The sequence below is a fragment of the Pelophylax lessonae genome (assembly GCF_965119305.1).
Source record: "Pelophylax lessonae genome assembly, chromosome: 2".
Classification (NCBI taxonomy): domain Eukaryota; kingdom Metazoa; phylum Chordata; class Amphibia; order Anura; family Ranidae; genus Pelophylax; species Pelophylax lessonae.
This window is the reverse complement of record NC_138769.1, coordinates 268,681,443-268,708,735: the sequence shown is the minus strand read 5'-3', so window position 1 is coordinate 268,708,735 and position 27,293 is coordinate 268,681,443. Positions and strand designations below refer to the sequence as shown.

At 45.7% G+C, this 27,293-nt stretch overlaps 1 protein-coding gene across 2 annotated transcripts in view; it reads right to left on the bottom strand.

The window, feature by feature from the left end:
- The window catches only part of PLEKHA6 (pleckstrin homology domain containing A6), a 949,845-nt gene that overhangs the window by 619,563 nt on the left and 302,989 nt on the right, over positions 1–27,293 (bottom strand). For both annotated transcript variants that reach the window (XR_014224910.1, XM_082245107.1), the window contains exon 8: positions 14,603–15,101. Coding sequence is in view for 1 of the 2 variants with exons in the window: in XM_082245107.1 (XP_082101233.1) it covers positions 14,603–15,101 (499 nt within the window). In the remaining variant the exon portion in view is untranslated. The remainder of the gene's footprint in view (positions 1–14,602; positions 15,102–27,293) is intronic.

Sequence of the window (27,293 nt, the reverse complement as noted above, 5' to 3'; positions counted from 1 at the left end):
GCCGGCAACAGATCGGGCAAAGCGGTATACAAACAAAATCCAAGGAATGATCAGGCAGGCAGAGGTCATACACAAGCTGGCGGTGAAGTACGGAATCGGTAGGCTGAAGAGAAGTCAAGAATTCAGGCAAAAGTTCATACACAATAATCAGTCAAAGAGCATACAGCACACCCAGGGAGATAATCCAAACAAATAGGCACTGAGTAACAGGAAGTGCTGCTATTTATGAGCTGAGTAAATTGTAAATTTTTCGCAGCTGGCAGCAGGTGGGGCTAGTGACTCCAAGGCAACGCATCAGGCTGAAAAAATCACTGCAAAGACTCCAGAGTTTCCCTGTGGCACACTAGGCAAGGCTGCAGACTGCGAAACTGGGAACCTCCCGGTTCAAGGACACCCAGGTACATGACAGGGCCCCCTCTCCAATGGACCCCTCCAGAAGCTTAGGGAGAAAGGAGGCATGAAAGTCTTGAATGAGAGCAGGGGCATGCAAATCTTTAGCTGAAACCTAGGAATGGTCTGTGATGGGATATCCTTTCCAATGAACCAGATATTGTAGGCCATGACCCCACCTTCTAGAATCTTAGAGACTTTAAACTCATGTTGTCCATCAACAAGAACAGGAGGAGGTAGTTGTTGAGTCCTGGAGTAACGATTGAAGATTGCCCTTTTAAGGAGAGAAACATGGAACACATGGTGTATCCGGAGAGAGGAGGGCAATTTAAACCAAAAGGAGACTGGTCCGACTCTAGCAATTACTCTAGAAGGACCAATGAATCGAGGAATTTGGTAGAGCGTTGCTTCAGTCTCACATATTTGGTAGACGGCCAAACTCTGTCCCCCACTGCATATGGAGGCATATGGCATCTTCGTCTGTTCGAGAAAAGTTCATATCTGCCTGCTGACTTCCATAGCAATAAGCAAATCTTTTTCCAGTGTAGCTGAAGTAGTGGAAAGGTCTAAGGGTGATAGCCTAGGGCTGCGTAGAATGGCGTAGTATGCAGGGCACTGTGCCAACGGGAGTTAATGGCAAATTCAGCCAAAGGCAAATACTTAGACCAGTGTTTCTCAACTCCGGTCCTCAGGGCACACTAACAGGCCAGGTTTGCAAGAAAACCGAAATACATCACAGGTGATATAATTTGCTGTTCAGTGATTGCGGTATTCTAGTCTGCATCTCCCCAAGGTGATACTTAATATCTGGCCTGTTAGTGTGCCCTGAGAACTGGAGTTGAGAAACCCTGACTTAGACCAATTGGAGTGTAACAAGTTGATGTAATATCGAAGATAGGTTTTAAGGGTCTGGTTCATGCGTTCTGTTTGACCATCTGTTTGCCGGTGATGTGAGGTCGAGAGTGACAGCGTTACTCCCAGTTTCTTACAAAACGCTCTCCAGAATTGGGAAATTAACTGAGATCCGTGGTCTGAGACGATATTGGTAGGTATATCATGATGTTTCACACTATGAGAAAGGAAGAGGGTAGACAGAGCTTCCGCTGTAGGTAATCCAGAGAGTGGTACAAAATGAGACATCTTTGAAAAGTGATCCACTATGAACCAAATAGCAGTCATGCCATCAGATTTGGGTAACTCTGTCCATAGATAAATGGGTCCAAGGCTTTTCATGTTAGGCCACCAAACATGACGTTGCAAGGTCTTAAGAGTGATTGTGACACCAGGATGACCAGAGAACATTCCATGATCTGCCCAGAGGAGTACAGGTTTCCTGAGGCTGGGGGCTTCAAATAGGTGACCTGGTGGTACCTTCAGTCCTTAAGGAACACGATTCTGGGTTTCCTGTAACTGTTGGAAAAGAGCCGTAGAGATCTGTGCGACAATCTTGTGAGGTGGAATAATATATTGCTCGGTAGGTTGATCTTCTTCAGAAGTAACAAACTGGACAGAGCATCGGCCTTCCTGTTCTTATGCCCAGGGACATAAGAAAGGACAAAATTAAAACAGGAGAAGAACAGAACCCATCGTGCTTGACGTGAATTCAAACATTTAGCAGTCTGAGGATACAGCAGGTTTTTATGGTCGGTTAGGATAGAAAAAGGCGTTAGAGCCCCTTCCAGAAGATGTCGCTATTCAGTTAATGCAAGTTTTATAACCAGGGGTTCTCGATTCCCAACATGGTAATTCATCTCCCCTAGAGAAAACTTTTTAGAAAAAAAAACATCACTGGATAAATTTTACCGGTCTTAGGTTGTCTCTGCAACACCACGGCACCTGCTCCTATCTCAGAGAAATCAACCTCAACTATGTACTGGAGATGAGGGTTTGGATGCTGAAGAATTGGAGCCTTGCTGAACATACCCTTTAAAATCTGGAAAGCAGATTCTGCTTCTTAGGGCCACAGTTTGCAATTGGTGTCTTTCCTAGTCCTAGCAGTAAGGGGGGACAGCTATGGAGGCAAAACCGTTGATGAAGCGCCTGTAGTAATTTGGGAACCCTAGAAAGCTTTGGAGTCCCTTCAGAGTGGTCAATTGGGGCCATTGCAAGACAGCAGAGAGTTTCTTTGGGTCTTGAATTTCAACTTTGTACATCAAGGGTGCTGTTTACATAAATTTATCTACACTTCGGATGTTTTCAGTTCATGCGTTTTTGTGGACTATTCATCATTGTGCATTTTAAACCATTGCATTTTGTATTTCTGCATTTTGGAGCACTTTGAACTGCTTATTCAATCTTGCATATCATAAGTGTTGTTTTATACATATTAATCTCCACTTTGGATATTTTCAGTTCATGCGTTTGTGTGGACTTTTCAGTATTGTGCATTTTAAATCAATTGCATTTTTTAATTTTTTAGCGCTGCATTTTATTTTACCCTGACGCATAAGTACCTTAACAATCTCAGCAGGGTCCACTGTCATTATGGCCCATTTGTTATGTTAGGTACCTGTGAGGTAAAGTCTGAAGCTTGAGTGCTGAGGATTCAGGCGAAAACGTAGTCGGAGAGATCGGGCCGGCAACAGATCAGGTGAAGCGGTATACAAACAAAATCCAAAGAATGGTCAGGCAGGCAGAGGTCATACACAAGCTGGCGGTGAAGTACGGAATCGGCAGGCTGAAGAGTAGTCAAGGCAGGCAGAGGGGGGAGAGAAGTGGCGCAAACAGACAGTACGGGTGACTGCAAAAGTATACTGTGGGCAGATGGTGGAGTGTAATCCAATAGCTGGACACTTGGATGGCTGCAGGCTTGTAGAGGGTGAAGCGACCCTGTATGGTGGTACCGACCCCTGCTTGTACCGACTCCTCAAACAAACAAAAGAAAACTAGACACAGAGGAAAGCGGGGGGGAAGACTCAGAAATAAACAAAAGAGCCAAACTACTAACACAGTAAAAATATACAACCTATCCTCCCACTCACTATCCTCTGCTGAAACCGCCTTACTGAATAGAGGCCTCAATTTTGCCCCAGCCACTACACCAAACCAATTTACTCTGTTCAAAGACCTCAACAGGTTCATTCGGAACCTTACCCTGAAACGTCATTACAACATCCAATCCTCCAAGGCTTCTCTTGACCCCTCTCCCAACCCACAACCCCTTCCTTCCACTCCTGATCTTGACTCCTCCATGGATGCACTGGCCCTCCAAATTTTAGAAGAACTACACATTGAGCACCATAATGATGAGGACCTCATCCCATTCACCCTCCATCCCTCTTCCTCCCCCCCAGTCCGCCATTCTTCACTCAGACCAAAATCAGTATTCAATCCCACCCAGTCCAAAGGTCCGTATCTCCAAACGTTCTATCAAGTAGTATACGCGGACATTCTCAAAATGTGTAAACAATCCAAAAACCCCTCCCATGACCCAGCTTCCAATCTAAACCAAGCAGAGAAATCTGCCCTCAAACACCTCACCCAGAGCCAAAACCTCATAATTAAAACCGCTGACAAAGGTGGAGGCATAGTGGTCCAAAACAGGGCCGATTACGTCCAGGAAGCCATCCGCCTTCTTTCAGATACCTCCACATACCGCCCCCTCCCGCAGGACCCCCTCACAAAGTTCCAAGCAGAGGCGCAGTGCCTCGCCAGAGATGCAATTGAAGAGGGGATAATCAATAAACAAGAACTCTCATTCTTCAATAGAGACTTCTTTTCCACCCCATATTTTTATCACATACCCAAAATCCATAAAAACAGCACCCACCCCCCAGGCTGTCCCATTGTAGCTGCCATGGACAGCATCACCAGCCCTTTTTCCCAATACATTGATCAATTCCTGCAACCATTAGCACAAGGCCTTCCCTCATACATCAGAGACGGATCATACCTACTCGACCTCCTCAGTCACTATTCCTGGGAACCCACTTACATGTGGGCTTCCCTGGATGTTAATTCCCTCTACACCTCCATTCCCCATCAGGTTGGACTCAGGGCCGTCTCACACTTCCTATCCGCAGACCCCACGATCCACCCCCAGCAAGCACTATTCATCCTAGATGCCACCAAATTCTGCCTCACCCGGAACTATTTTGAGTTTAACGGAGACTTCTATCTCCAAGTCACTGGCACAGCGATGGGGGCCAATTTTGCACCCAGCTATGCCAACCTCACCATGGGTTTCTGGGAAGCCCAATACATCTGGCAGAACAACCCTTTCACCCCTCACATCATTTTTTATGGCCGGTACATAGATGACATCATTGTCATCTGGGACGGTCCCCAATCCACCTTTACCCAATTTGTACAACATTGCAACCAAAATCCTTTCAATTTATCCTTCACCTCTGTATGCGATTCGGCTCAATTGGCATTTTTAGATCTTAACCTATATCATGAAGATGGCAACATTGTAGCCAAAAATTACACAAAACCCACCGCTGGAAACTCATTCTTACATTACCATAGTTGCCACCATCCCAGGTGGATCTCTAAAATCCGAAAGAGTCAATTCTGCCGTTTAAAACGCAATTGCACCAAACAACAGGACTACTGCGAACAAAGTGCCCTCTTAACCCAAAAATTCCTAGATAAAGGGTACCCCGAATCCCTGGTCCAACAAGCCCACTCAGAATACCTGCTACAATATGACTCTAGCGCTCCCCAGGCCCCACCCCACTCAAAGAACTCATTGCCCCAACCCCTACGATTTACCACACAGTTCCATACTAAACACAGACAAATGGAAAAGATCTTACGAAAACACTGGTCCATCTTATCAGAGGACCCCCATTTAAAATCCACCATACCTTCTGTTCCCAAAGTCTCCTACAGAAAATCCTCAAACATCAAAAATCTCATTGCCCCGAGCAAACTCAAATCAGCCACCCCCCACCCCACCACCACCATCTGCCTCATCCCCCTCATAGGGATGTTCCAGTGCCGCAAACCCTTGTGCCTCACTTGCGCCCATGTTCAACACGGACAGACAGAGTTCACTGTGAAAGGCAAAAAACACCAAATTAAACAATTCTACAACTGTTCCACAGAATATGTCATATACTGTCTAACCTGCCCATGTGGACTATTCTATGTAGGCCGCACCATAAGACCCCTTAGGAAACGATTTGGTGAGCATCGTCGGCTGGTCGAAAAAGGGAAGGACAAACACAGTGTCCCCAGACACTTTGCAGAGTTCCACAACCAATCTCCCTCCGGACTCAAGGTGTGGGTAATTGAGTCAATTCCTAATACCTTGCCCAGGACAGAGCGTTTCAAGCGGTTGTGCCAGAGGGAAACCTTCTGGATTTACTCCCTTGAAACGGTCTCGCCTGGGGGCCTGAACGAAGAAATTGAAATCAATGTGCTGCTGTAGCCCATCTCCCTAAGTAATATTTCTTGTGGTATACTAACATGATCATTTTCTGCCCAGGTTCTTCCTTCCGTCTTCCAGAGATCTTTTTGAACCCTCCCGACATATGCTTCTTCATATCAAGCCAACACCAAAGTAAGTACCCATATATTAGTTAACCTTGCCCACATAGTTTCGTTACCACTATCCGATTCATAGTATGACCTTCCTCCATATATGCCCCGCACGACACCCGCCCACACACTGGCACACCAACTTCCTATGGGTGTGCGTGTGTGAGTGTGTTTGTGTATATGTGGTAGCGTGCATATACACATGCTTGCGAACATGCGTGCATTAATACGCATTCACGCACGCACACATTTTCCCCCCCTCCCCCCCCATTCTTGCCTTCATGCGTAGGTCCATACATGTCACAAAATCAATCCAATCATGTTGCACCAGTCCAAACATTCCCTGACTACACCCTTCACATATTTATTACTTCTTTTTCATATCAATTGTCCTTACTGTATATATCCATACATGTGCACTCTTACCGCACGGACCGTTTCAGTCCAAAAAGATAATCAAGTCCCTTCATGCACACTACTCTCCATACCATGAACATTCATCCTGTAGTGTTATTGGCCCCAATACTAAAACATCCAGTCAAGTCAGCACATTTTTCCCTCCCCCTTCTTCTTTTTCCCTCCCCCCCCCCGCCATTCCTCCACCCCCTCTTCCCCCCCCCTCCTTTTCCCCCCCTTCCCCCTCCCCATACAGCTCCCTCCTCCCTTCTCTAGCCTCCACCACTCTTTGTGTAGATACTAATCCCATTGCTGGTTCGCCCTTCCCAAATTTGTCCCTCCTGAGCCACTGTAGTTGTTGTCCCGGACTATGGGCATAAATACCACATTCAAAATGGCCCCTGCACGGCCTGAAGAAGGAGCGGAGCTCCGCAACGCGTCGCCGTTTGATTCCCTGCTGTCTCCGGAAGTGACGTCACAGCCATCCGACCGGCGGTCCCACCCTGCTCCACCACCACAGAGGACCTGCACGTCTCCCGCCTCCGACATGGGGCCATCGGCTGTCCTCCCTCATCACAGCGCTACCGCCTGACTGGATCTTCCACCTCGGATGTGACCCCAGAGACCTTCCCCTTACTGATTTTACCAATGCCTGCTTTTATGGACCTCTTGTGAGTAACGATTTTATTGTGTGTCATTAAAATTACTGCTGTGCTACACTTAGATCGACGCTTGGCTCTCTCTCTCTCCTGAAGAGTAGTCAAGAATTCAGGAAAAAGTTCATACACGATAATCAAAGAGCATACAGCACACCCAGGGAGATACTCCAAACAAATTGGCACTATGAGTAACAGGAAGTGCTGCTATTTATGGGCTGGTTAAATTGTACATTGTTTGCAGCTGGCAGCAGGTGGGGCTAGTGAGTCCAAGGCAAAGCATCAGGTTGGAAAATCACTGAAAAGACTCAAGAGCTTCCCTGTGGCACAACAGGCAAGGCTGCAGACTGCAAAACTGGGAACCCGGTTCAAGGACACCCAGGTACATGACAGAAGTGATGGCGACTAGAAGGCAACCATCTGCTAGAGTCTAGAGTGTAAGGGGATATCCCAGAAGCTGTTCAAAAGGAAGGCTTCTGAAGAGCCGACAATGCCAAATGGGAACGCACAGGGGGCACCACATGAGAAACCTCATTAATTAAACTGCGGCCCAATAAATGCCTAGCCAAGGGATGCTGAAAAAAGTAGCCAAAATAGAGACTTGAGCCTTAATCGTACCCAAAACAAGCGTCTGATTAATGCCACGTAGCAAGAAGGCCAACACCTAAGCCACAGATCAACGATGGAACTCCAAGGCTTCACACCAAACGTTATAGGCCGTCCAGAAGGTAGGCTTATGAGCCTTTAACAGGGTCAGGTTTCCCAAAGCCAACAACCCCCTCTACAACCTGGCTTTTGACAGTCACACTGTCAAGTCAACAATACTAAAACAGGGTGGAACACCAGCCTCTGGGATAGAAGGTCTCCTCGAATAAAAAGCAGCCAGGGGGCATCTGTCACCAACCGCACCCTGACACAGATGAAAAGGCCAGTCCAGAGCTACCAGGATGACTGGGATCCTTTTGCCACAATCCCATGCAACAAACAAGGTATGGGACCGAGAAGTGGAAAGGTGTAGAAGAGATTGTACTGATCCCATGGCGCCACTTGCACATCCGTTGAGTCCGCCAGAGGAACCAATGATCTTGACGCACGTGGGAATATTCCGGTTGAGGCAAGATGTAAGAAGATCCATGTTCGGTATCCCCCAAAGAAGAGAGAACTCATGAAACACCTCTCGCCCAGATCCAGCCTCTTACGGCTGAGATAGTCCATTTGCCAGTTTCCAACACCTGGCATATTCACAGAGCTGGAACGAACTGGTCCATCCATTGCAGGATGAGAGACACTTCCAGTGCCGCCTCGCTAATGAATGACATACCCACCACGGTGGCATTGTCTGACAGGATCCTGATCTGTAGACCCTTTAGGCGATCCTTCTAATTTATCAGCGGTACCCTGACTGCCTGAAGCCCAGGAACAAGGAAGGACAAGCAGGCTTCCTCCGGAATCAATCAATCCTGAGCCATGTCCAAACCCCGGACTCCTTCCTAGCCTGAAAGGCATACATCTGTCATAACCATGGGCCAGCGAAGAGGAAGGAAGAACATCCCTTACCAGAAGGACGGAGGCTGCTATTACCAGAAGAGGGAGGCCCTCGTTCATCGCTCCAGGTGCATTTGAATGTCCAAGGCAGCGGGAGACTATTTCCATTTGGATAGGATTTCCTTCTGCAGTGTTCTTGTATGGCACTGAGCATACAGAACCACCGGAAAGGTAGCCACCATGAGGCCTAAAACCTGTATGCAAACATAAAACTCCAAAAGGCCACCCGCAAGCCAAGAGTTGCCAGACCGCAGACCAGAACTTCTGGAGATTGCCGGTGGGCAGAACACCGTGGGCCGCCCTGAATTGAGGAACAGCCCCAAAACCTCCAAGCGCTTAGATAGGGTAAACACAGACTTCCCGAAAGCCATGATCCATGGAAGTCCTGGATGGAAGGACGAGTGAGACACTGCCTATGACGGGAGTCACTTTGGTTGGGGGGCCCGTGGAACACAGCTTACCTTAGAGAGGTTGGGAAAGCCCTCTCTCAGCCCCCTAAGGCCTCTCATGTGTAAGTCACCCTGTGTCTATTAGGGACACAGGGTGACCAAGAAAATGATAGACTTAATGGACACTGAGAATATGGCTTGGGTTACTCAAATGGGACAGTAATATTTGTCAATAATATATCTCAAGGAACATATGAAGACTCTGGGACTCTAGACCTAGGATTCATGTTAAGGCCTAGCTGCCTGTTGCCAATAAGAGACTGCTTCACACAGTCAGACTTCTAGCAGATGCTAATAACATCATCAGCTCAACCACCTGTCTTCAACACATTGTTGAATATGCTGATTTACTCACCTGTTATCTACTGTGGGTTCTGTGTTTACATTATGATAATGTGTATTGTACTTCAGGAGCTCGAGGATGGCAGTCTGCTAGTTAATTGGCTCAGGTTGATTGAATCACTGCCATCTATTAGTGACTGGTGGGAAAGTAGAATACTGTTTGTGTTGGTGGTTCCTTAGATAATTAGTGCAGGTTAATTCTATTTCTGTATACAATTTCATCTGTATATGATAATGTAATCAGGCACCTGACATGGTGGGGTAATCTAATCAGGAGGGGGGGATGTTCATCTTGTATATATTAGGTGTGAGTTTGTTCAATAAATGTTCCAGTTCTATACAAGCTTTTCTCGGCTAGTTTTGTAGGGGGGCGCTGTAATATTTTATATCCATGTTCAAGGCTGAAGGAAGCGGTGTTCCGACGGAAGCCCACAAGCGCCCACAAACTAGTGAAGGAGACCGCCTTACCCCCTGGGGGGGGGGGGTAAAAGTCCTCTGAGGAGGACTTATCTGCGGGCTTAGGGGACCTCTGGGACGTGAGGTGCCACCCACAAAGTCCTGAAAGGTTTGGAACTCTAAGTTGAGGACCCAGAGGAACAAAAAACCTGCTTCTGAGCCAAAAGGCTTGGTCCAGCCTTCTAGCGTTACATAGTTACATAGTTACATAGTTAGTGAGGTTGAAAAAAGACACAAGTCCATCCAGTTCAACCCATGATGCGTGTGTGTTTGCTTTTAACCGTACATTGTGTACCCCTGTATGTTGTGGTCTTTAAGGTGTACATCTAATAGTTTTTTGAAACTATCTATGCTCCCCGCTGATACGACTGCTTGTGGAAGAGAATTCCACATCCTTACCGCTCTTACAGTGAAGAACCCCTTACGCACTTTAAGGTTAAACCGCCTTTCCTCAAGTTTTAGTGAGTGGCCACGTGTCTTATTGTATTCCCTTTCTCTGAATAGTTTGTTCCTTATGCTAGGGTCGCCAGTACAGTATTTGTACATTGATATCATATCCCCCCTCAATCGTCTCTTCTCCAGAGAGAATAGGTTCAGTGCTTGTAGTCTTTCCTCATAGCCGATGTCCTCCATTCCCCTAATTATTTTTGTTGCCCTCCTCTGGACTTTCTCCAGTTCCAGCACATCCTTCCTGCGGACCGGTGCCCAGAACTGGACAGCATACTCCAGATGTGGCCGGACCAGAGTCTTGTAGAGCGGGAGAATAATCTCTTTATTTCTGGAGTGAATCCCCCTTTTTATACATCCCAGTATTCTGTTGGGATGTTCCTTTTCCTAAAGGGTCTGAGGGAGAGAGGTACTCTTGCCACCCATAAAATTCCTGATACTATCATCCAGGGTAGCACCAAACAGCCGGACTTCCTGGGAGGGCAGGTCTGCCAAGGCTGGTCCAGAAGCCTGGTCAGCCGACCAACAATGGAGCCAAAGGACCCACATAGAAGCACCGCCAAAACGGAAGGTGTGGGGAAAAGTGGGATGCGCCACAAATGTGCCCCTGGAAAAGCCATTCCGCAAGTCCCACATATGCTTCAGGCATTTGGCTAGAAGCCAAGGATGGTCACAAAACCTTGCCTATTCAGACAGCATCTGAGTCACCAGACCGTGGCCAACACAGACCAGATCATTGATCCCGCACTGGTGGGCAGCGACTTGGCTATCCCCTCTGCCTTGCATTCCGCAGGATCCTACTAGGGGGTAGGTTCCCGCACTGGGATCACTGCTGCCATATGAAGATGGAGATACAGTATATCACAAAAGTGTGTACACCCTCAAATTTCTGTAAATATTTTATTATATCTTTTCATGTGAAAAAACTGAAGAAATTACACTTTGCTACAATGTAAAGTAGGGAGTGTACAGCTTGTATAACAATGTAAATTTGCTGTCCCATCAAAATAACTCAACTCACAGCCATTAATGCCTGTGTCAAGATAGCGGCACTGAAGCCCACCCAGAAGGCTGCAGGCTGCGACCTAAATTTGCGGGCAGCCCAGCCGCATGGTGCACCTGTGGGCAGGGCCAGGGGAAGCACAGGACAAGGTTGCAGCCCCACACAAGCCCCAGCTCACAGCCTGAGGACTGAAATACCCTCAGGGTGCACCAAAGCAACACCACACTGCACGACCCCCCCTCCCCCGCAGGGAGCACACTTGCTGATAGCAAGAGAGGATGCCACATGGCAGTCAACACTGCCCCCACACTGGACCGCTAAGGGAAATGCGCCCATCCAGGGACCCAGGCAAGACAGTGATCCCCAGAGCAGCAGGCAACCCCCACTTCCCAAGTGGAAAAAAAGGGGGGGAGGAATGGAGCAGTCCGACTGTTGATAGAAGATCTCTGCAGGAGAAAAGGAAAAAAACATAAAAAGGGAAAAAAAGTTGTAGGATCACAAGTCCCTGCAGAAAAAACAAGTTCATACTTCTGAAGACACTAGGCAGAAAGACTGGAGTTCTATAGCAGAGTCCTACTGCCCATAGGAGGTGCCGAGTCTTTCTTGCTGCCTAGTGTCCTACTCCTGTAGGTGGGGCTATAAAACCCTGTTTCATTATGGATAAAGAAGAGGCTGTGTCCATCTATGAACGAAAGGGAAAAGCAGCTGTCAGGTTTTTAATGACAGAATTTGGGTGTCTGAAGGCCTATAGCCACAACTAATCTCACTGGTTATCCCATAGGCTGAGAACAATCCTAATAATGCAGCACCCCACAGACATAATGAATGCGAGTAATCATTAACATCAGCAAGAAAAAGCTCACAGGAAAGCAGACAGGAATGCAAAAACCTGAGAATTTCCTCGGTATCAGATGTTGACTCATTTGTACAGGAGTCATAACATAGCTCAAGGAAGTGGCAGTGTCAAGGGGTGGCCCATGAAAGCCTGACTACCAAAATAATCAAACCAATGCATCTTGTTTGTGTGTAGGGGTTGGTAAATCCTGAAATCCTTTCCTTAGTAGGAAAAAGGACAAATATCCATTGTAACAATATGCAAGAGCGGGATTAAGGAATCTTATTCTTTTCCAATTAGAAAAGGAGGAACTAGAAAAGTTAGGAGAGGACAGCAATTATGAATACTTGTACATCTGCAAAGATAAAGAGAGAACCACCCCATCTCTTTCCATAAGAGTGGGTGACCTATTTGCATGAGAAAGGCTTTATAGGCATTTCAGTGGGCTTATAGAGGGAAGGTTTGCAACAACCAGAAGGACCAACTGTAAATGATGATTTTGAACTAGTAGGAGCACATAGATGAAAACTGCATGGTGAAGTGTAACCTTTGGTAAGCAAGGTCTGAAACCTCTCTCACCAGTAGCTGCCTCAATATATACAATTGAGGGACATGCCAAAGAGAAGCTCGCATTTCAAGAGCATGCGCAAAAGGCATATTTCCCACACCGAATCAGTTTCTCAGACTTTAAAGAACAGTATTCTGTGCATATGCCAGAAGGTACAAAAATTCTAGAGATGTTATGAATTGTGTTCTACATGTCCACCACACAGAGCCAAAGATAAAAGTGGCAACTTTGGGTTAAAATTTGGGTTGTCTATCTCAAGAGCAAGTTTATCATGAATTTCTCCTGGCCTTTTAGCCATAGTTTTGACAATCCCTAAGGTTGTACGCGGCAGATTTGAGACAGGACTCAGATATGTGGCACCACATCCAAAAAATATAATGCAAAGAAATGGAAGGATGAGTAGGACTTTAAAGGTAGCCACTGGTAATCCCATAAGGAAACACAAGTACTCAACATATAAAAAATATGAAATTAATTATGACAACATGATAACAAATCTTAAAACCATATCATATGGAAAAAATATATATTGTATATACATTACAGTATCTCCCCAGACAAGGTGGGTAAATAGCACAAGAACCTGTTACATGCCCATATCAAGCTAAGATCTGGTATAATGGAACACAGAATCTGCAATGATCTTTTGGATATCCGGGCCAAACAGGAATCTCAAGCATCATAAGCCAATAGATTGCAGGGAAGCAGGTGTGTTACATTTGGTTTTATCACTCTCACTCTCTCATACTGGTCACTGGAAGTTCAACATGGCACCTCATGGCAAACAACTCTCTGAAGATCTGAAAAAAAAAAAAAAAAAAAAAAATTTTTTGCTCTACGTAAAGATGGCCCAGGCTATAAGAAGATTGCCAAGACCCTGAAACTGGCCAAGGTCATACAGCAGTTTAACAGGACAGGTTCCACTCAGAACAGGCCTCGCCATGGTCGACCAAAGAAGTTGAGTGCACATGACCCGTGTCATATCCAGAGGTTGTCTTTGGGAAATAGACGTATGAGTGCTGCCAGCATTGCTGCAGAAGTTGAAGGGGTAGGGGATCAGCCCATCAGTGCTCAGACCATATGTCGCACACTGCATCAAATTGGTCTGCATGGCTATCATCCCAGAAGGAAACCTTTTATAAAGATAATGCACAAGAAGACTAAGGACATGGATTACTGAAACCATGTCCTGTGGTCTGAGACCAAGATAAACATATTTGGTTCAGATGGTGACAAGCGTGTGTGGCAGCAGCCAGGTGGGGAATACAAAGACAAGTGTGTTTTGCCTACAGTCAAGCATGATGGTATGAGTGTCATGGTCTGGGGCTGCATGAGTGCTGCCCACACTGGGGAGCTACAGTTCATTGAGGGAACCAGGAAGCATGTCTCTAGACCTAAACCCTATTGAGCATCTGTGGGCATCCTCAAATGCAAGGTGGAGGAGCGCAAGGTCTCTAACATCCACCAGCTCCATAATGTTGTCATGGAGGAGTGGAAGAGGACTCCAGTGGCAACCTGTGAAGCTCTGGTGAACTCCATGCCCAAGAAGGTAAAGGCAGTGAGGGAAAATAATGGTGGCCACACAAAATATTGACACTTTGGGCTTAATTTGTACATTTACACTTAGGGGTGTACTCACTTTTGTTGCCAGCGGTTTAGACATTAATGGCTGTGTGTTGAGATATTTTGAGGGGACAGCAAATTTACACAGTTATACAAGCTGTACACTCACTGCTTTAAATTGTAGCAAAGTGTAATTTCTTCAGTGTTGTCACATGAAAAGATATAATAAAATATTTAAAAAAATGTGAAGGGTGTACTCACTTTTGTGAGATACTGTAAATATATATATATATATATATATATATATATATACACACACACACACACACACACACACACACACACACTTATATATATATCAATTAGAATTTAATTAAATCTGCAGCATACTGAAAATATATATACAGAATATAAAAGCAGCATACAACGTGTTTAAATCTGCAGGATTCATAAAAATAAACTCACTTTTGGAGAACTGATTGAACGTCTCAAGGTGTACGCAGCTGGATCCCCAAAGATCTCATCTCGAGAACCAGGTTCGAACCGTGCACTAGGGGAGCGTACAGGTGAACAGACTCTTTGATGGGTTCTGTATGCCCCCTGGCTTGGAGAGCGTGGTACTGAGCGAGAACGAGGCTGTAGAGAGAGGCGACGAAGAGATCCACAAGCTGCATCGGCCTCCTGGTAGTAAAAAGCAGGGCGAGGAGCCCACAGTTCTACTGGTCGTCTATAAACAGCAGGGTCCTTCCACTCCCTTGGCTCATATAATGGTCTACTGTGAAAGATCTGTGGTCTGTCTTCAACAGTCCACTGTGGTATGGCCCTGTCAAAAGCGGACATAGAGCAAATGCTGTCAGGACGCGATCCTGCCTGAGTGTAGTACTGGTAGCCATCAGGATATTGTGAAGAATACTGAGGGTTGTATCCAGGAATATGGTGCGGTCCTGGGAAATATCTGTTAGGGCTGTTAAAAAACATTACATTTATTTACAGGAAAGCAACTTGTCCATTGCTCTAAAAGTTTTACAGACCACACACACTGTAAAAATCATAAAAACAATTAAGCTACACAGAAATTATTTTTTAACTGATAATGGCAAATAATCAGGCCCTCTTCTGCAATTGCCATGTACCAAACCCCACTTTTTATGCCATATATACTGTATGTTTTATAAAGATTCCTTCCAAAATACCCAGTTCCCTAAACCTTCCTAATCTCTATATAATGATCCCAAATTTTAGCAGAAAATGCTAGCATCTCACTTTTAGTAAAATAAATGTCAGCGCCTCAAAATAAAATAGCAGCTTGCAAACAGTGTATATATACAAACACCAACATAACATATAAAATTAAGTTGCAGTGCTCAAATAATGATTTGAAGTGACAAATAATCCAAAATACTGATGTGAAAAAGGGTGTGTATGACAATTCAGTCCGTAACAACATATAAAGTCCTTTAAATAAATCCACAGATGTGCGCTGATATTCAGTGCCAATATAATTAAAACAGACACTCCACCAGTGATCCTTCACCAAGATAAGAATGTGCACTCACCAGACCGATATGCTGCCTGGTTAGGACAGCAAATGCGTTTTTAATGCAGTATCAGGTCTTGAGTAAAGCCAGATATAAGGGGGTTCACACCAGAGGATATCTCCTTCTTCAATACTCCAACAGGACAGGTGCACAAATCAGCAGACACAGGAGAGAGAAAATCTTCTTATGGTGTAGTATTTATTTAAAATAAAGCATAACAGGCAACTCTAAAAGCTGAATAAAACATCCAATATTGATTGGATTGATTGGGCCTGTCATGTATCATTACTGCTCCTGAGGAAGCGTATTAACGTGAAATGGCCATAGAGCAGTGCTACATGCCAGAGGTCCATAGCCACCAGTACTACTCTAAATCTGTTGGCTCTTTATGCAAGTGCTTTAATTGATGTCTGCATTTTATGGATCAATATTGGATGTTTTATTCAGCTTTTAGAGTTGCTGTCCTAACCAGGCAGCATATCGGTCTGGTGAGTGCGCATTCTTATCTTGGTGAAGGATCACTGGTGGAGGAGTGTCTTTTTTTATTAGATTAGCCCTGAATATCAGCACACATCTGTGGATTTATTTAAAGTATAATATATGTTGTTACGGACTGAATTGTCATATACACCTTTTTTTCACATCAGTATTTTGGATTGTCACTTTAAATCATTATTTGAGCGCTGTAACCTCATTTTATATCCCACTTTTAGTACCTTAGCTTAAAAAAAAAAAAATAACTGGGAACTGGTATATTTGGAGGAAAAAGCTTTGTTTCTCTATCGTTCATTGACAGACGCAGCTCCATCTTCATTACTAGTAGGTTATGCTCCTCCCATTAGGAATAGGCACTAGGCAGGCAAAAAGCTTAACCACACCTATGGGGGCTGTCCCTGCAGGCATAACCCCTCACACTCTGCTATCCTTAATCAGTTTGTTCTGTCTAGTGCTAGGAATAAGACCTTGCCCTGCTGGGACTTTGGTCTTAGCTGTAACAGGGAAAGTTTGTGATTTTTTATTTTTTCACTAGTTAGTTCCTGAGGACCAAGATCCAGAGGAACTACAAGCAACAGCTGGCTGTGGTTTTCACACTGGATAATCTAGATCCTTAAGGCCTCCCAGCCTGGCCATCGAGCGTGAGCAGGTTATAGTCCAGAACTAGGCCTCGCCACGACAGTGTCCCGATGGTTGGGGATGAGCCTGCGAATGGAGAGTCTCGCTGGGACGCACACGACCTGGAACGCCGAGTCGCAGCTTCCCCTTGGCTGACGGCACCCCCATCCTGGGTGGGAAGTGATCTGTCTCGGAGTGGTGCAGACCTGGTACCGTTGTATGGTGAGTAAATATTGCCCACCAAAAAACCCTGGAGCTCTCAGAGCAGTCATGGGCCCTTCCCTGGAATGGTCAGACCTTAGGGGCTCCCTCAGTTCCCTGGCACCTCGGAGGACAAATCTGGATACCCCTCTGCATTCTCCTACCCCTAGCAGGTTTTCACCTTGGAAGGGCAGTAATAATGTGGCTGTTATGATGTCTTTTTTAGGGGGTTGGATTGTCCTGTGTGGGTCCCTGGTGAGGGAGTTTTAGATGCCTATTGTTTTGGGACACCTTTTGGGGGTCCTGAAGACCGCATGGCGTGCCACCGGCCTGCCATTTTGCTGGGGTTCATGACTTCGGTGTTCCCATAAGATTGCATGGGCACACATTTTCTATTATTTACCATTGAGAATGTAAGAGCAGCCATTTTCTTGAGGTCCATGGGCTGGACAGACATGTCGCATGAGGTTATACAGATAGAGGCTGATTTCTCTTCCTGTGCAGTTAGATTCAGTTTCATTTTTGCAGATCGTGCTGGCAGCTCCCCTCTGGTCTGGTAACATTTTTTCTGGGGTTCCTGTGGGTTTTTCCTTTCTGCTCTGCTATTATTATATAAATGATCAGGATTTGAGAGCCCGCGCTGTGACGGTGGGACTGCTGTTTTTGTGGTCTTAACGGGATATACCCGCAAAAATTCTGTTACAGTAACATGGAGTCCCAGGGCAGAATTTCACCTGCAGACCCCCTGGGAGTGACTGAGTGACCCTCCGGTTCCCAGTCTCAGCCAGAGATTGCAGTTTTTTTTTTTTCAAAATATGATGTCAAAAGCAGATATGGCCATTTCTGGTGCTGCCACCCACAAACACCCTCTGCTCTCACCTCCATCAGCAGGGTCTTTGGACTCTGAGATAGATATGGTCGCCGCAGATGCAGACCACCTTGAGGGGTCGGTATCTTTGCATTCTGATGGTAAAGAGAACCTGTCATCAACTGCAAGCGGGGGAGCTCACATTGGTGGAAGCACTGTTTCTGTGCGGAAAACTCTATAATTGGCTGATGAACCTACAGCATCAGGTGCCTAGGTGTCAGGACCCAGACTTGAACCTGGGGCCTCCAAGGTGTCTGGCTATGACTCTACTCGCTGAGCTACCTGGAATGCTGGACAGGTCCCTGGACAAATCCTTGAATGATCCTGCTGTGAATCTTTATTGCCTTGAACCCTTTGCTCCTCCCATGAACTTCCTGTTATAAGCCAAGTCTTTGCACTTCCTGGTTGCCAGAATATTGTGCCTTCAACAGCCGATTTGTTGCCAGAATATTGTGCCTTCAACAGCCGATATCTCGCTTGTCTCTCCTGCTGCCGTCGGTATCTTTGCTACCATCCGTTATCGACACTTGGCTTGTTCCTCGACTACTCTTCTGCTTGATCCCAACCTGCAACTACTGGTTACCGACCTTTGGCTACTCCTTGACTACGCTTCAGCTTAATCCCTATCTGCTACTGGACTCTGACTTGCTCACCTCCTGGTGGGGCGATCTTGAGGACTGCGACCTGGTGCTAACACGCAGCAAAATCCATCTCCACCTTCAGGAGCGCTGGTGAAGACCGGTTAGTACTTAGACTCCGCCCCTCAGGTGAGCCTGCGTCATGTGCCTGGGTGACCTGCCAGTGTTCCTATCCTGCTGGTTCCTGTGTGACCTGCGACTGCTATAGCTATTGGTCTTCGAGCCTGACCCCGGATCGTGACACTAGGTGTCTTTTGACGCTCGCAAATGTCCTAAGTCGGGGAAAGTGTTTCCTTGCCCAGAATTGTTTCACTCCATTGTAGATGAACAATGGAGATGAATTAAGCACATGTTGGTGGTGCCTAAGCGTTTTGCAAACCGTTACCCCTTTGCGGAGGTGGTGGCCAAAAGGTGGACTGTTTCAACAAAGGTAGATTCTCTGGTGGCAAGGTTGAATAAGGCGACTCTGGTACCGGTGGAAGAATCTCCAACTTTTCCGGATCCGTGGATAGATGGGTGGAATCGCCCCACCATTTACATGTGGTGGCAGGTCACATGTTAAAGACTACGTTTGTGAATGTTCTGTTAGCGTAGACTGCTACTAAATGGGTGAAGTTACTTAAAAGTAACTTGGAAACTGCAGGGCTCCCCCCTGTGGTGCCGGAATTACTAGACCAGTTGGCTCAAGTGCTGGTATTCATGTATGATACGTCCCTGGATTCAGCTCCGTTAGTGGCCAGGATGTCAGCAGTGGGGATTGCGATTAGGCGCTTGGTATGGCTGAAATGCTTGTCGGCTGACCAGGCCTCAAAAAAGGCTGTGGCTGATCTTCCGTTTACAAGGAAGAGGCTGTTTGGATCCTCTCTGGATGAGTTGATCAAAGGTATCATGGGGGGGGGGTAAGAGCACTAGTCTGCCCCAATCTTCTAAAAGTAGGGTGCCACGTGCTAGGCGGGGGCCTTCTTATAATGCTCTTAAATGTCTTTTTCGTACCTCCGGGTCGCAAGAGAAAGAAAAATTGTTCAGGTCTTCTGGGGGTCCCAAGAAAGAAAGACTAAGTCCAGAAAATCTGGACCTGCCGACAAGTCCTCAGCTGCATGAAGGGGCGCCCTCACCTGATTCTGGGGTAGGGGGAACGTCTTCATTTCTTTCAAGAACCCTGGACTTCCTTGATTTAGGACAAGTGGGTTCACAAACTGATCCGATCAGGGTACAAGATCAAATTCCGGTCTTGTCTGTTGGACAAGTTCTTCCCGTTCAATCTACAATTATCCCCAGTCCGGTTATGGGGCGGTACAAGATTTGCTGTCATAAGGAGTGATTGTACCAGTTCCATATCAGGAACGGTTTCAAGGGTTTTATTCAAACCTATTCACATTCTGGATCTCAAGGCTCTGATTCACTTTGTGAGAGTACAGAGGTTTCGGATGGAATCCATCCGCACAGTAGTGGTGTCTCTTCATCAGGGAGAGTTCTCCAGAGATATCAAGGATGCATAGGTACACATCCCTATACACGCTGGACACTGGTGGTTTCTTTGCTTTGCAGTAGCATTTTCAATTTGTGGCGTTACCCTTTGGTCTCGCCTTTGCTCCCAGAGTGTTTACCAAGGTTCTAGCTCTGGTACTGGCATTGTTATGCCAGCGGGGGATTGCGGTACTAGGGTACCTGGAAGATCTCCTGTTGAGAGCGGACTCTCACTCAGCCTTGTTAGGGGATTTGGAGATCACGGTCAGGACTCTACAAAAGTGCGGTTGGAACATCAATTTCAAGAAATCCGCCTTGGCAAAGGTTTTTCTCCCCGCGGACAAGCTAAAAAAGTTGCAGGGGGCGATTTGGTTGTTGTTGGACAACAATCTGTCTTCTCTGCAAGTTTGGATGCGGGCTTTGGGTCTGATGGTATCGACCTTCGAGGCGGTCCCCTTTGTCAGTTCCACACAAGGCCGTTGCAAAGGGAGATTCTAGTCAAATGGAAAAAGGATCCAAAGTCCTTGGATTCTATGATTCGGTTGAGCCACAACAGGAAGTTTGCTCTGTTGTAGTGGATTCAGTCTCCAGCTCTGTGCCAGGGCAAGTCCTTCCTTCCATTGTTTTGGACAGTAGTAACCACGGACGCCAGCCTGTTGGGGAAGTTCTGTGCTTAGGGTACCCAGACAATGGAAGAGTCAAGACTTCCAATAAATGTTTTGGAGCTCAGAGGAATAAAGCTATGTCTGCATCATTGGACAACTCGTCTGCAAGATTGTCCGGTTTAGATTCAATCAGACAACACCACGGCTGTTACTTACATCAATCACCAGGGGGGCACCAAGAGTGTCTTGGCGGCCAAGGAGGTGGCCGAGACTCTGGCCTGGGCAGAAAGGTTTGTTCCAGCCTTCTCTGCTGTACACATTCCTGGTGTGGAAAAATGGCAGGCAGATTACCTGAGTTGTCAGGTGCTGGATCAAGGGGAGTGGTCCCTGCACACTACTGTGTGTTCGGGGGGGGGGGGGGGGGGGACTCCTGAGGTCGATCTGTTTGCTTCTTGACTCAACAAGAAGGTTCAGAGGTTAATAGCCAGGCCTCGAGATCCTCTGGCCAACGCCACAGGCGCACTGGTGGCTCCTTGGGGGTCGGTATCGACTGAATTATGCATTTCCCCCATTAAAACTTCTGCCGCGGCTTCTGCGCAGGATAGGGGCGGAATGCATTCCGGTTATTCTAATGGCTCCGGACCGTCCTCGCTGATCTTGGTAAGCGGACCTAATAAAGCTGGTCGCTGATATTCCTTGGAGAATTCCTCTCAGGGAAGATCTGCTGTTTTAAGGTCTGATCTTTCATCCCGCTTTACAGTCACTGGCTTGAACGGCTTGAAAGCCAGGCGTTGAGGGATAGGGGTCCTTCTGACTCTGATTCCTACGCTCTTGAAGGCTATGAAGTCGACTTTCAGGAAGATTTATCATCGTACATGGAAGTCATACATCTCATGGTGTGAAGGTGCATCCTTGCTTGTTTTCTATAGCTAGGATTTTGGCCTTTCTGCAGAAAGGAGTTGAACAGCGGTTGACTTTGGGCACAATCAAAGGCCAAGTGTCGGCTTTGGCTATATATTTTCAATGCCCATTAGCTACGCATGCATTCGTACTTTCATCCAGAGAGTGCGCCATATGGCTTCTCCGAGAAGGTCCTCGCTACCTCCATGGGATCTCGATCTGGTATTATCTGTTCTTCAAAAGCCTCCTTTTGAAAAAAAAATGGGAGATTTCTCTGCCTTTGTTGTCTCAGAAGGTTGCCTTCTTGGCGGGTATCACTTCTGCTCGCAGAGTATCTGAATTGGCGGCTTTGTCATTCCGCTCACTTTGTCTGGTCATACACAAAGATAAAGTGGTACTTCGTCCTAATCAGTGGTTTCTCCCTAAGGTCGTTTTGGATTTTCATTTGAATGAAGACATTGTGTTGCCTTTTCTCGGTCTTAAGCCCATGCATCCTAATAGATGTGGTTTGGGCGATCAAGGTTTTTTTGGAGGCAACCAAATTTTTGTCAGAAATCAAGATGCTCTTTTTGTCCTTTCTGATGGACCTTGTAAGGGATTGGCTGCGTCTGCTGCAACCCTTTCCAGATAGACCAGGCAGACAGTAGTACAGGCTTATTCACTGAAGGGTCAGGTTCCTCCTTTCCCGGGGAAGGCGCATTCTACGATAGGGCCGAGTGCCTCTTGGGCTTTTCGCCATCAGGCGTCGGTGCTGCAAGTGTGCAAGGCGGTTGTCTGGGCATATGTTTACAAAATTCTACAAAGCAGACGTGTTGGCATCCACGGATGCTTCTTTTGGTCGCAAGGTTTTGCAGGCTGCAGTTTGACAGAGAACTCCTTTTTTTTTTTTAGTTTCTGTTTGAGGGTGTAATTTTGTTCTGGGAGAGCTCCGGTTGTTCCTGGTTGAGCTCCAGGTTACTGGATTGGCTAAATTTAGCCTTTGGGGGACTTACATTAGTTTTTTGCATTTTCTTCCCACCACTCATTATAAACTGCTTTGGGACATCCCTACTAGTAATGAAGATGGAGCTGCGTCTGTCGATGAACGATAGAGAAAACTGGATTTTTGTAAGAACTTACCGTAAAATCCTTTTTTCTGAAGTCCGACAGACGCAGCACCCGTCCCTCTACTTCTGAGTATATGAGTTTTTTTTTCTTCTAAACACTGCTTGCAACTAAACTGATTACTGATAGCAAAGTGTGAGGGGTTATGCCTGCAGGGACAGCCCCCATATTTGTGGTTAAGCTTTTTCCTGTTCCTATGCCTATTCCTGATGGGAGGAGCATAACCTACTAGTAATGAAGATGGAACTGCGTCTGTCTATGAACTTCAGAGAAAAGGATTTTACAGTAAGTTCTTACAAAAATTCAGTTTTTCTGTGGTCACATTAGTCTAGCTTGAGGTCAGTCAGGAGCACTTCAATGTCAGCTGACCTACTAGCATTCAGGAGCGGACTGAAGAAGTATACTCTGCCTACTCAAGGTAATGTGTGATCACTAGAGTGCCCAGTACACAGGTAGGGTTCTTGAATGTTACATCTGCAGTACAGCTCAGGATCAAGGTTAGGCCGACCATACACGGGTCGAACCACAGCCAGTTCAGCAAGAACTATCCGAGATTTGAACTGTTAATGGGCAGGCTGAATGTATCAAGGTGATCGATCAACTTGGGTACAACCCAGCCTGCCAGATTCTCCTTATTGCCGCTGGCAATAATCACGGTCTTCTTCCGGCAGGGATTGGTTTTGGTTTTCCCAGTCAACACTCATTTTCTTTCATACAACCCGTGGCTGCAGAAAATAAATTTGCACCATGTATGGCCAGCCTTAGAGTTAGATTTGGATAGGGAGCTCCTTTCATGTAACTGCACATTGTGTATAAAAGAGGACATGCACTGACGTAAATAACAGTAAGGTACAACATTGACTGAAAATCATTGTGTATAACAGAGGAATAGGGGTAATTGAAGGGCACAGCATATAGCTAAAGAGCAGTTTACATAACTAATGAGCATTGTATGCAATTCAGACACAAATGTTTAGAGTGCAGAAATAATTAGGGAAACTATATAACTGAGGGCAACACTATTTTACTAAGGAACAACTGTAAGTGCCCTGTATAACTAAGGAGCCCTTGGGGGAGTTTGGAGGCACTTTGAGCAACTGTATATACACTACTGTATTAGGCAGGTATGAAAAAAATGCTGTAAATTAGGAATGCTTTCAGAAATAGATGTAATAGTTTATATTTATCATATTGCAAAACAAAGTAAATGAACAGAAGAGAAATCCTAATCTCCATATACAGCTGCAAGTAAAAGTATGTGAACCCTTTGGAATGATATGAATTTCTGCACGAATTGGTCATAAAATGTGATCTGATCATCATCTAAGTCACAACAATAGACAATCACAGTCTGCTTAAACTAATGACAGACAAATAATGAGATGTTGCCATGTTTTTATTGAACACACCATGTAAACATTCAAGGTGCAGGTGGAAAAAGTATGTGAACCCCTAGACTAATGACCTCTCCAAGAGCTAATTGGAGTGAGATGTCAGCCAACTGGAGTCCAATCAATGAGATGAGATTGGAGGTGTTGGTTACAGCTGCCCTGCCCTATAAAAAAACACACACCAGTTCTGGGTTTGCTTTTCATAAGAAGTATTGCCTGATGTGAATGATGCCTTGCACAAAAAAGCTCTCAGAAGACCTACGATTAAGAAGTGTTGACTTGCATAAAGCTGGAAAGGGTTATAAAAGTATCTCCAAAAGCCTTGCTGTTCATCAGTCCACGGTAAGACAAATTGTCTATAAATGGAGAAAGTTCAGCACTGCTAGGAGTGGCCGTCCTGTAAAGATGACTGCAAGAGCACAGTGCAGACTGCTCAATAGAGTGTCAGCTAAAGACTTACAAAAGTCACTGGCAAATGCTAACATCCCTGTTAGCGAATCTACAATACGTAAAACACTAAACAAGAATGGATTTCATGGGGGGATACAACAGAGGAAGAGGATATTCTGTGGACAGATGAAACCAAAGTTGAGTTGTTTGGAAGAAACACACAACACTATGTGTGGCGAAAAAGAGGTACAGCACACCAACATCAAAACCTCATCCCGACTGTGAAGTATGGTGGTGGGGGCATCATGGTTTGGGGCTGCTTTGCTGCGTCAGGGCCTGGATGGATTGCTATCATCGAAGGAAAAATGAATTTCCAAGTTTATCAAGACATTTTGCAGGAGAACTTAAGGCCATCTGTCTACCAGCTGAAGCTCAACAGAAGATGGGTGTTGCAACAGGACAATGACCCAAAGCATAGAAGTAAATCAACAACAGAATGGCTTAAACAGAAGAAAATACGCCTTCTGAAGTGGCCCAGTCAGAGTCCTGACCTCAACCCGATTGAGATGCTGTGGCATGACCTCAAGAAAGTGATTCCCACCAGACATCCCAAGAATATTGCTGAACTGAAACAGTTCTGTAAAGAGGAATGGTCAAGAATTACTCCTGACCGTTGTGCACGTCTGATCTGCAACTACAGGAAACGTTTGGTTGAAGTTATTGCTGCCAAAGGAGGTTCAACCAGTTATTAAATCCAAGGGTTCACATACTTTTTCCACCTGCACTGTGAATGTTTACATGCTGTGTTCAATAAAAACATGGCAACATTTCATTATTTGTGTGTTATTAGTTAAAGCAGACTGTAATTGTCTATTGTTGAGACTTAGATGATGATCAGATCACATTTTATGACCAATTTGTGCAGAAATCCATATCATTCCAAAGGGTTGACATACTTTTTTTGCAGCTGTATGTGACCACCCTTTGCCTTCAAAACAGCATCAATTCTTCTAGGGACACTTGCACACTGTTTTTCAGGGAACTTGGCAGGATGTTGTGTCAAACATCTTGGAGAACTAACCACAGATCTTCTGTGGATTATCTTCATGTAAGCACAGACAGACACAATGTTATCATTAGGGCTCTGTGGGTGCCAAACCATTTTTTTCCAGGACCTCTTGTTTTTTCTTACGCTGAAAATAGTTCTTAATGACATTGGCTGCATGTTTAGGTACATTGTCCTGCTGAAGAATACATTTTGAGTCAATCACACATCTCCCTAATGGTATGGCACAATGGATAGATATTTGTTTTTCTCAGCATTGAGGACGACATTGATCCTGACTAAATCTCCAACTCCATGTGCAGAGATGCAACCCCAAACTTGCAAGGAACCCCCACCATGCTTTACTGTTGCCTAGAGACACTGATTATTGTACTGCTCTCCAGCCCTTCAGTGAACACACTGCCTCCTGCTACAGCCAAATATTTCACATTTTGACACCAGAGCACCTCCTGCAATTTTTCTGCACCATAGTTCCTAAGTTTTCTTACATAATTGAGTTACTTAGCTTTGTTCCAACATTAAAGGTATGGCTTTTTGCCCGCATTCCTTCCATGAAGACCACTTCTGGCCAGACTTCTCTGGACTGTAGATGGGTGTATCTGGGTCCCACTAATTTATGCCAGTTCTGTGCTGATGGCATGGCTGGACATCTTCTGATGTCGAAGGGAGTTCAGCATTATGGGGATGATTTACTAAAGGCAAATAGACTATGCACTTTGCTAAGTGCAGTTCTTTCAGAGCTTTGTACAGTATCTCACAAAAGTGAGTACACCCCTCACATTTTTGTAAATATTTTATTATATCTTTTCATATGACAACACTGAAGAAATGACACTTTGCGACAATGTAAAGTAGTTAGTGCACAGCTTGAATTAAAGTGTAAATTTGCTGTCCCCTCAAAATAATTCAAACACACAGCCAATAATGTCTAAACCGCTGGCAACAAAAATGAGTACACTCCTAAGTGAAACACACCTTTAACACAAGTTTAACACACCTAGGGAGCATGTGTTAAATTTGGTGTTATTGCTCTCACTTTCTCATACTGGTCGCTGGAAGTTTAACATGGCAGCTCATCGCAAAGAACTCTCTGAGGATCTGAAAAAAAGAAATGTTGCTCTACATAAACATGGCCTAGGCTATAGGAAGATTGCCAAGACCCTCAAACTGAGCTGCAGCACGATGGCCAAGACCATACAGCGGTTTAAAAGGGCAGGTTCCACTCAGAACAGGTCTCGCCATGGTCGACTAAAGGAGTTGAGTGCACGTGCTCAGCATCATATCCAGAGGTTGTCTTTGGGAAAGAAACATATGAGTGCTGCCAGCATTGCTGTAGAGGTTGAAGGGGTCAGAGGTCAGCCTGCCAGTGCTCAGACCATACACCGCACACTGCATCAAATTGGTCTGTATGGCTGTCATCCCAGAAGAAAGTCTTTTCTACAGATGATGCACAAGAAAGCCCGCAAACAGTGTGCGGAAGACAAGCAGACCAAGGACATAGATTACTGGAACTATGTCCTGTAGTCTGATGAGACCAAGATAAACCTATTTGGTTCAGTAAGCGTGTGTGGCGGCAACCAGGTGATGAGTACAAAGACAAGTGTGTCTTAGCTACAGTCAAGCATGGTGGTGGGAGTACCATGGTGTGGGGCTGCATGAGTGCTGCCAGCACAGGGGAGCTACAGTTCATTGAGGGAACCATGAATGCCAACATGTACTGTGACATACTGAAGCAGAGCATGATCCCCTCAATTTGGAGACTGGGCCATAGGGCAGTATTCCAACATGATAACGACCCCAGACACACCTCCGAGATGACCACTGCTCTGCAAAAGAAGCGGAGGGTAAAGGTGATGGACTGGCCAAGCATGTCTC